The following is a 10,128-nucleotide window of genomic DNA, read 5'->3' as shown; positions in this document are numbered from 1 at the left end:
CCCAAGTAGCGACCAGCCTTCACAATTAAGCGCATTCAGTTAGAGCGCTCCTCCGAGACAGAGGCCTTATAAGTTCCATTTTCTTTTCGGTCTAAAATTTGAATAGGCTTACTATTGATTATTCTATCTACACAAGCACTTATATGTCGTGTCGTTAGCCATTTCTTAGCCAATACTCTTTTAGCAATCTTTATAGTGTTGAACCTGATCTATTATGTTGCTTCAAAAAAGGGAAAGATGTCTTTGCTCTCTAACTTTAGAGCTATGTTTGCTTATAAAAAAAGTATTACGTTCAAATACAGGAACCTATCTTTTGCATTCTTTAATTAACCTTCGTTAATCTTATCAAGAGGTGGCAGAAAATACGGTTTTCTCTGAATGAAATTTGTCCTACGGTACTCTTTGCACGCTTGGATGTCCATCAAATCACAAATCGGAATTTTTGGAACTTCCAAGCGATTATGATCGGGAGCAAAATCCTGTTTGGCATTTGGATGCTTATGCAATGTTGTAATTCTCTTTATATTTGTTTCTTCCGGTACTGCAATAGCTTCGTTCCTATTGTAATGAGAGGTCACTATTGTTGGTAACTTGTTTTGAACAACCTGCCCTATCTTTTCTTTCTCGGGCAAAGTATCTAGTTGTTCTGTCTTATTACACTTAAAGTCATTGTCTCCATTGTTTTTTGATTTGCTTTCATGTAACCTGATAGGATTCAAATGTTTTTGACTGTGCTTTTTCGCCCAAGGCTCTCTATGAGTAACAATGTTTGAGCAACAATCGCTAAAAGGTCGTATAGTGACAATATTCTCATCACAAAGGAATCGTTCGGCTTTATAAGGACGTCTTTTATTCTGATATTCGCCCGTCTTTCTTTCCTGCTTTTCTTGTCGTACAGTTTCAATATTTTGTCTCAACCGATGTAATTCGGAACGTACAGTCTCGGTTTGTTCGTTCAAACGTTTGTTGGTGCGTTTGAAAGATTCGCTGATGTTCTCAAGAGTGCGTCTCAAGTTGTTTTCAGTGTGAACGTATTTCGCTTTTTCTACCTTGCTCTGTCCTCTAACAACAGCACCTTCGCTGGGATACACTGAATGCTGTCCGTTCATTCCTGGAGTTCATCCATTGCAGCTTTTATGGAACTTTGTATTAACAGATCATATGACCATCAATTTCACGGTTGGCTTGAACTTGCGAACTTGTGAATACATGAAGCGCAAAACGTACACTAGTCTAAATCCAGGTTGGAGTAAATTAAAGTTTACCTTTCGACAGATCGTACAACATGACGCGTCTTAAGGAATTAGTGTACTTTTAAAGAACTAATAAGTAAAATAAGACTGGCTTTGCGATAAACTGTCAAATGTCTAGCTAAAGCTAAGCAAACAGCGTGAACAAACAGACTAATTGCTTTCACAATGAAGCAGGCGCCAACAACAATCGATTAAATATGGCGGGTTTGTTTTCAGTGCAAATATGACGAATGAAAATAATACATCAAATATTATATACATATACTTGCAAGGTTACTCGGACTATCTAAAAGAGGGACTGTTGGATTAACTAGAGACAATAAAGTAGTATACTGCACACTCTAGGATCAGCATTGGAATAATATATTTACCACGTCTTTTTATTTCAAAATGCGGAATCTAAAATCAAAAACAGTGAATCAAATACTAAAATAGCAGCGCTGTTGTTTGTAGTATCACTGCGCAGTACTGAAAGTCGGATTGACCTAATCTTAGGACGGCACATTAACAAAAGTTTTCAAATCAAATTAGGCCTATGTGCTGCTATGAATATATCAATCTTCAGTGGCGGATCGAGGTATTTTGTATGAACCAAATGAGAGCTGTTATCTACTGCATGCATATCTTATGGAGATGCCTGATCTAAAAAATAGACGTAATTCTCGAAAGCAAAATTCGCAAACAGCAGTTCATGACTTTTCAAGTTCAAGTAGCTGCATGCCCACAAACTAATTAATTTGACTATCAGAAATCAAAGTGTGGCTATCTATACATGAACCAATAAGGATTTTCTGGAGCGCTTGTAGGCTGATGACCTTTATCATAACTATAATCCTGCTATAATCTGATTGCGATAAATTAACGCGCGAACGTTACTTTTTTTCAGGTCAAATACTGACTCATGTTGTAGTAAAGGTTTTGTTTTTGATAATTAGAGTTTCGTATGTTTTTTCTTCCGTATCCGAATTCGTCCAGTTTCCTCGTGTGAACACGTAGAACCGGTGAAATTTTCATTCGTCTTCACCATGTGAACACATGAACCGGACGATGAGCACGGTTCCAAATTCATCCTGTCCCGTGTGAACGTAGCCTTATTTTTATCTGAAATACAATGCCACATAAATACAATGAAACCGCCAATTTCAAACGTGTTCCGACAGAATTGGCATTCCTACTTTCCGTTCTCATTAATTTAAGAAGAACTGTCCATAATGAATATAAATTAATTAGACTGATTGTCATTGAACTTTTACCTTTGCTCAGTAACGTAATAGTCTCTCCAAAGAATGTTTAATCAATTTGCTCTTATAATTATATAATGCTACAAACTATGCGGCATCATTTCGACTGTTGTGCTTTTCGCTTACAAGATGGCGGGGAATAGTAAGTCACAAATCTCAGAAGGTAACTTAAGGAAAAGAGTCTCGAGTCTATCCCGCTTTTTAGGAACACATAAAGCTGTCATGAAATGGAAAAGTTCCTTGCTCCTCTCAGAAATTTTTACTAAAAAGATGACACGCGACCCTGGGACATTTAATGTGGATTCTAATGACACTCCAGCTGCAAGAGGACTGACGAAAAAAAGCCAGGAAATGTTTTACCCGGAAGAAGATGAATATTCGTTCATGGATGAACCCCGGAACAGTTACGAGTTAAGCCCGGTTAAACGTTTTAATGTTTCTAAAGTCAGAGAAATTATGAAAGAAGTCATGCACGAAGAGGAAAATGGAAAGAACAGATTTGAGAAAATAGATGGAGATTTATGTAAATCATTGGCCGATAAAATTAAACTGCGTGTAAAAGATTCTGGATTTTCACGATATAAGATTCTATGTGTTGTATCTCTGCTTCCAGGCTGTGAAAGACAGAATATAATGATTGCTAGTCGTTGTTTATGGAATACAGATTTTGATAACTTTGTACAAGACACTTTTGAAATGAAAGATTTAACTGTCGTAGCAACGGTTTATGCTTTGTATTATGAGTAATCATAAAATAGTGATTCTATCAGTCGTTATACGTATTGTATATATTAGTAATATTATACAAATATTGTCTCATTGATATGTAATTTTAATCCTGAGAAATAGTCAAGTGGATTTTTTGAAATAGCGAGTCATGACTACAGTAATCTACATAATCTGATAATGACATTCGGTTTGATAGAACTCAGAAAACTAAAATGAAAACTTTTTCTCCGTAGATAGCCAGTCTTTGCCAGTATGCTTAGCGGGTAACTAACGCCCTAAAATCCCTAATTGTGATTACGTTTGTGCGCTCAGCTTGACGCAAATTAGTCAAACCGTCTTGGACAGTTAGCTTTTGCATTCTTGAATCTTACTTGCTTGTATTTATACCGTTCCAACCATGAAGTTTGATTTTGACTTGAGGCCTACATAGTGTGTCACAGAGTTTCAAGTAAAACTGATACCTCATTGATGATAAAAATGTTTTACTGTTTCCCGTTTTTAATATTTCCCTCAAGTCACATTCGCTTTCAATAGGAAAGGAAGGAAGGAAGAAATCAAAAATGAAATTTCATGCAGAAAATACAGATGAAGTACTCAGTTTTGGTATTCGCTATTGGTATACTGGAGCGAGTTATCCCGGCAAGGTGAGGTGAAAACTGTATCATAATGAAAGACTATAATCAGGTTAAGCCTTTTATGCATGTGATGCGCTTTTACCTTATTAAAATATTTCTGGTATAGAACAAGGTATTGATGCTACCATAAGACAACCAAACTTTCTTTAATTAAAACAAGCTTTCTATTGAGTAGAAATACCGCTATTAAATGATACAAGATGACGACGTCACTGATCTCTCTCCCAAAGTTGTGACTGAGATAAAACCTGGGTTGTGTTTGGTTAGGGCACCAGTAACAAATATCAATTTTCTACCTAGAGCCATTGAACCAGACAGAGATTTGATAAGGCCATTTGGAGATTTGAGCCGCTTTAGGAGATTTACAAACCCTCCAAAGCAGCCAAACATGGCATAGGTGATGTGTATAGCCAATTATAGTTCATATGTAATATTGCCTATGTAAATATGTATGATATTGTTAAATATAAATTTATTAGAGCCTTTAAAGAATCAAAGTTCAAATGATAATGGAACGAGAGCACTCTAAAACCAATAGATCCAATAAATCCTAAAACCCTTCCAAGAGGACTGGGTACAAGATTGGTCATGTTTGATTTGAAACCATTGAAACTCCATGTTTCATTTGAAATTTGAATTAATTGAGGTTATATTTCATCTAATATTTAACCTGTAGCTCTTACGATTTGAGTATCCAACAACAAGAAGATGAAGCTCACGTTTAAGACTCTACAGCAACAAACATTCTCCGTTGAAATCGAGGCTGAGAAAACAGTGAGTGGATATTGTAAAATGCTGTGTCATTTTGTCATATTGGGAAAGTGTTCAAATTTATATAGGAAGTAATGCTCGAAACAGACCCACTGTTTGGTCCATACCTCTATTGGTGCTTTACTCGATTTACTCAAAGTATAAGGGTCTAGGAGATACAAAATCGTGTTGTGCTGTATATATTCATATTTCCTATTTCATTACCTGATACCTACCCTCCATGTGTGCACTATATTAAAATAATACGCCTCTCCTTTTTCCCGTGGTTGACTTGGTATAAATATTAGCTGTACAAAGAGAGTTATTTCAATATTTAAGTAATGAATTTTGGCATGGGTTATGAAATCTGCTGTAGAATTACCAAAGCCAGAATGCCTGGTCATTATTGTCATAGACATCCAGTCACATCCTGATCCTCATTCATGTAATTCTTGTAATTGTTGACTTAGACATTGAAAACCGAAGATCTTTAATTTTTTTTAAACAAATAAATTATAAGAGAATCAAGATCTATATTAGCCTAAGTGCATACTAAACTTGCATTGCTCCAGAGCTGCAAATTCTAGTTTAATAAATTAATCCACCATACTTGCTTATACACTTTTGGTTTCAGAATTAACACATGCTAAGACATGTGAACCATCATTTCATTTTAAAATATCAGCAATGTGACTGTTAATTTGAAGTTTATATTGATGGAAACATATGAAAATGGAAACACTTAAAAGCTACATCTACACTGTATTCTTGATTGTGAATATTGAAGTATATTGTTTGTGTACTATTTGCTTTCACTAAATTTGTTTTATATATGTATATTACATTTTTGTTGATATTCTTGTCATGGTCTGGTCTAGTGAACTCGTAACAATAAAGGCATGTACAACATGGTACTGTACTTATGTATTAAGGTCCTAACACGATGCTTCCCCATTCTGAGATAATGTTTTTAAAAAAAAGTTCCAGGTTTTTGTAGCATATTATAGATAAATGTCATTTTATATAAGATAAATCATAAATATTTAATCTGCAGGCAAATAAAAAGTAATGAATAAAAAGCAGCCAAGAAAATTCATTTTGGTTTTGTAGGTTCTTGAGTTAAAACAGAAAGTAGAGGAGGAAAAGGGGAAGGATAAGTTTCCTGTAAAGGATATGAAATTAATTTATGCAGGTGATGTTTCATTTTAGTCATAGTTATTGAATTGTCATAGTTATAGTCATAGCTATCTGTTGGTGCCTGCCAAGTGCAATAAACAGATTAACCTATGAAATTTCGTTTTCATAATATATATTACAACAATTTATTAGGTAAGATCCTAGCAGATGATAAACCCCTTGTTGAATATAACATTGATGAAAAAAGTGGATTCATTGTTGTCATGATTGCTAAGGTATTGCATAAGATTACATGAATTACATACAAAATAGCTTGGAATACCAAAGTATCATTCTTTTCTATTTGCCAATCACTCAATTGCCCAAGCTGGGGGCCAAAAGGGGCACTTTCATTTTTTGCTTTCTACTTCTGCTCTCAAAGACACTCAACACTCCCTAGTATGTAGGGTTGAAGGGGCAAACTTCTCCACTCTGGGAGCCTAGAAAAGCAATAGTTGTACATAAGAAGGAGATTATGTTTCTTTGTCAATTTTTTTTAATACCTAAATTACTGTTTTAACTTATACACTATTGCTACATGTTCGTAGTCAAAATCTGCAACAGCTTCATCTGGTGCAACAGTTACTGCAACCACAGCCTCTAGTAACACAACAACTGGAACTAATAATTCATCATCTGGAACAACAGCAACGGTAATTATTGAAAATATAAATATATATAGATAGATCAAATTTACTATTAGAAATATTACTAAGCCCTATGTGACAAAAATCTTTCTCAAATTTGTAATTGTACATGTATTATTATTGAAGGCTAGTACACCAGCCTCTGGTAAAGAAGAAGAGAAAAAGGAGGATAGCGCAAAATCTACAAGGTATTTCATTAGAAGAATTTGGGTTGATGGGAGTGTTTGTAGGTGAAGAATTGTTGTTGTACATGTAGTTAGTTGAGAGACAAATATTAAATATTATCGACTCTACTAATTATAAAGATTTCAAATTGACTACTGGCTAATTCAGGTGTACTGGCTAGTTGAGGTTATTGTGACCTAATTTTCTGCTGCTAATTTGTTTGTAGTGAAAGTAGTACAATAAGTTCCACCACAACATCAACAACAGCCACAACAACAAGTGACTCAACAACAACAACTCCAGCGACTGCAGATCCACCATCTGTAGCATCAGCAGAATCAACATTAGGTACAGTAACAGTTTGTCTTTCACATACAATACAGGTGTAAGTACCACAAAAATTTACACTGGCAATGTTCAGGGAACCAGTGCATGTATAATTATATGGTTTTAGGATATCTAAAACAGAAATAGTAACAGAAAGATTTTTTTATACCTGACAAAAAATTTGGAACATATGACTACATGTGTAATTTCTGTGTCACATGCTTTTCATACAACCACCTATTATGAGATTAATCAGTACACTTCTCAAAATAGATCTGTAGACTTTCAACAAGTTGTACTAAAAAATTAATGAGATGTTAAAGAGCCATCACAAATATTGATTACATCATAAGTTATCAGTTCCAAACTTCCAATATTCAATATTTAAACATTGTACTTTCTGCAGTGACTGGAACACGATATGAAGAGATGGTGACAGCAATTACAAGCATGGGTTATGAAAGAGATCAGGTACAGTACAGTGATGTGCATTGAATCCACATCAAATGAATTTTTATCATGTTTAAACTGTTGTCAAACTCATCCAACCCATCATTATTTTGCCTGAGTCTGAGTCTGTGCTGTTCTTTGCCAGGACCTCACAACATGAGTATTTTTTTTCTGTACACACTTCACTTATGTTCAGACTTCAGTATTTTGTATATTCTTTCCTTCCCAAAGTTTTAATTTGTCTTATCATGGAGGTTTGAAGGTTCATGAATAGCATTGTGTGTGCCCATCCACTTGTGTGTCAAAACTCCTTAAAAATAATTCCCGGACACACATATAATACGTTGTATTGTCTTACAGGTTGTTCGTGCACTAAGAGCGAGTTTTAATAATCCAGACAGGGCGGTGGAATATCTTATATCGGTAATTTTTAATGTCTTGTGGTACTTCATTACTTATACCTCTGTGTACTGTACCTTTGACAGTGTATGTTCGCTGATGGCTGATATATAAGTCAATATATTACAGGGCATACCAACCGTTCCACAGGAGACGGGAACTGGTGACGAAGCTACTGAAACAACTGCACCAGCCAGTGGTGGAAACAGCGGCGAGAGTCCTCTTGCATTTCTACAAAACCAACCTCAGTTTGCATTAATAAGACAGGCTGTACAACAGAATCCTGGATTACTTCCGACGTTATTACAAGAGCTTGGTCAGTCTAATCCACAATTGTTGCAGGTACAGTAGTTCTAACCACTGTATTATCGTGCTGTTTGTTATATCAGCTGCATGATTTTACGTATATATATTTAATTAAGTTCTTCTTATGGTTTGGTTCATTTTTACCTCCTAAATATGTTTACCTTGTAGTATATCACCCAACATCAGGAAGAATTTATCAATTTATTAAATCAACCTGTTGAAGGAGGTGGAACAGGTACGCACAAAATTATTTCGCTTTAAAATATAGACGTCAAACGCGGAAAGCCTGATGTCATGCATATACACGAAGTTTGATTAGCTCGTTTGTTTTGTGAAACCATCGATGTCATCTGTGATATTTACATCTCTGATGTCTTATGAGAAAGATGTACTACTTGCTATACGACCTCTTAACGGACGATAATAGAGTTTTTAAAATCTTGGCCTAATTCGAAACGAAAAAGCTACCTGGGTAAGGCTGGATTCGCATGGTCTTAACAGCAAGTTCTATCCTTTAATTATTGGTTTATTTATCACTTAAAATCACTGCTTAAAACAGACGTAAACAGATATGAAACATAAGAGCAGACAAGACTTAATCTTGTTTCCGAGATGTCGTTATACTTCATGTAGTATGTATACGTAGTGGCGAACAAGGATTGGTGCGCTTCTGAGCTTTTCTTTAATGGAATATTTTGACAAATATATTTCCCGTGAATGTAAGGGACCGCCTCAGTTACTAAGCGTCTAATTATTATTTATCTACCTTTCTTTACCTGCAAAGCTGCTCAACCTGCAAGCACAGGTAATACTGGCTCAAGTCAACCACCTGCAGGTGAAGGACAGCCAGGTAATCAGCCCGGCGGGGAAACAGGAACAAGTTACATTCAAGTTACTCCTGAAGAAAGGCAGGCGATAGAAAGGGTAAGAGATGAGATGAATTTTGATAAAAGTGTTAAATCAAAAAGACCGACATCTGTTGCATGATTCAACTTGCGTCTGTATAAAGGAAAATACTAAGTTATATTGTTTTTTTTATTTTAAGTTGAAAGCTCTTGGATTTCCTGAAGGTCTAGTGGTTCAAGCATACTTTGCTTGCGAAAAGAACGAAACTTTGGCTGCAAACTTTCTATTAGAACAAGGCTTTGATGATTAACGTTAATATACTGCGAAGAAAACAAAGTTATACCACTAGGAGACGAAAAGGAAAATCATATGAAATTATCCATATTTTCATACCGGGACGTAGCGACTGTTAGGATAACATCTTCAGATCTTCTGCGTCCTCGTGACATTGATCGTACAAAAATAACATATGATTTATGCCGATGCGGTCACATAAAGATCCGTTCATACAAGGTGTATCAAAGTAGACCCTTTTAAATTTATATCAGCTGTATGCTTTTTTTTTCTGTTAATCCCCGATACGACAGATGTAAAGTAGGTAACTGAGCTGTTTCATTTTCATCATAGCTTATGGTGAGAATGAAACAGCTCACCATGGTTAATTCAGTTTAATTAATTATTCTGTGTTCTGAGCACATTTTTTGTAACCTTCTTTAGAGCTAATCTGAATTTAAAAGCGGTATACTTTCTGTTTAGACACGCTGTAGTTAATTTCCACGTGTGCAGGGTTTTCTTACATTCTTCCCATGAAGCAAAACTTTCATAAATTTTTCAACACAACAATGGTTCTCTCCAGTCGTCCCAGAGTAATAATATAAAATATAGATTTTCTATTTGGACACCATGTAATAACTGGATCAAAAAACCAAACTTACAGAAGAGATTTAAAAGAAGTGCACATATGTGTACTGACTGATATTGTTATGGCCTTGAGTGTGATTTCGGGGTTCTCTGTATACGTCAGATTGATATGAACTCAACGGAACCGACTACAAATCTAAAAAAATTATCATGTTTTAGTCCACAAAGTACTTATGTTATTAAGTAACATCACAAATTTTTGGTAACATCCGGCTCCTGATTATGCCCCAAGCCCAAGGCCAACGTTTTGCCGATGCCCCCCTACTGACCCCTACGTGTGCCT

At 35.5% G+C, this 10,128-nt stretch overlaps 1 protein-coding gene across 2 annotated transcripts; it reads left to right on the top strand.

The window, feature by feature from the left end:
• Positions 1-4,231: 4,231 nt before the first annotated feature.
• Positions 4,232-9,995, top strand: LOC114527193 (UV excision repair protein RAD23 homolog B-like). 2 transcript variants are annotated; one of them, XM_028548838.1, is made up of 13 exons: positions 4,232-4,255; positions 4,535-4,632; positions 5,719-5,800; positions 5,938-6,020; positions 6,333-6,437; positions 6,558-6,619; positions 6,823-6,944; positions 7,330-7,394; positions 7,734-7,796; positions 7,902-8,114; positions 8,247-8,313; positions 8,863-9,002; positions 9,124-9,995. In XM_028548838.1, exons 2-13 carry the CDS (start codon positions 4,567-4,569, stop codon positions 9,232-9,234), a joined length of 1,179 nt encoding a protein of 392 aa, XP_028404639.1. In that variant the 5' UTR covers positions 4,232-4,255; positions 4,535-4,566; the 3' UTR covers positions 9,235-9,995. The 2 variants fall into 2 exon arrangements, with proteins under 2 accessions (XP_028404639.1, XP_028404638.1); XM_028548837.1 differs by lacking the exon at positions 4,232-4,255 and having other exon boundaries at positions 4,451-4,632; positions 9,124-9,994.
• The last annotated feature ends 133 nt before the right edge of the window (positions 9,996-10,128 follow it).

The sequence above is a fragment of the Dendronephthya gigantea genome, unplaced genomic scaffold (assembly GCF_004324835.1).
Source record: "Dendronephthya gigantea isolate DGI-Jeju-01 unplaced genomic scaffold, DenGig_1.0 000043F, whole genome shotgun sequence".
Classification (NCBI taxonomy): domain Eukaryota; kingdom Metazoa; phylum Cnidaria; class Anthozoa; order Malacalcyonacea; family Nephtheidae; genus Dendronephthya; species Dendronephthya gigantea.
This window is presented reverse-complemented; position numbering and strand designations above follow the sequence as displayed.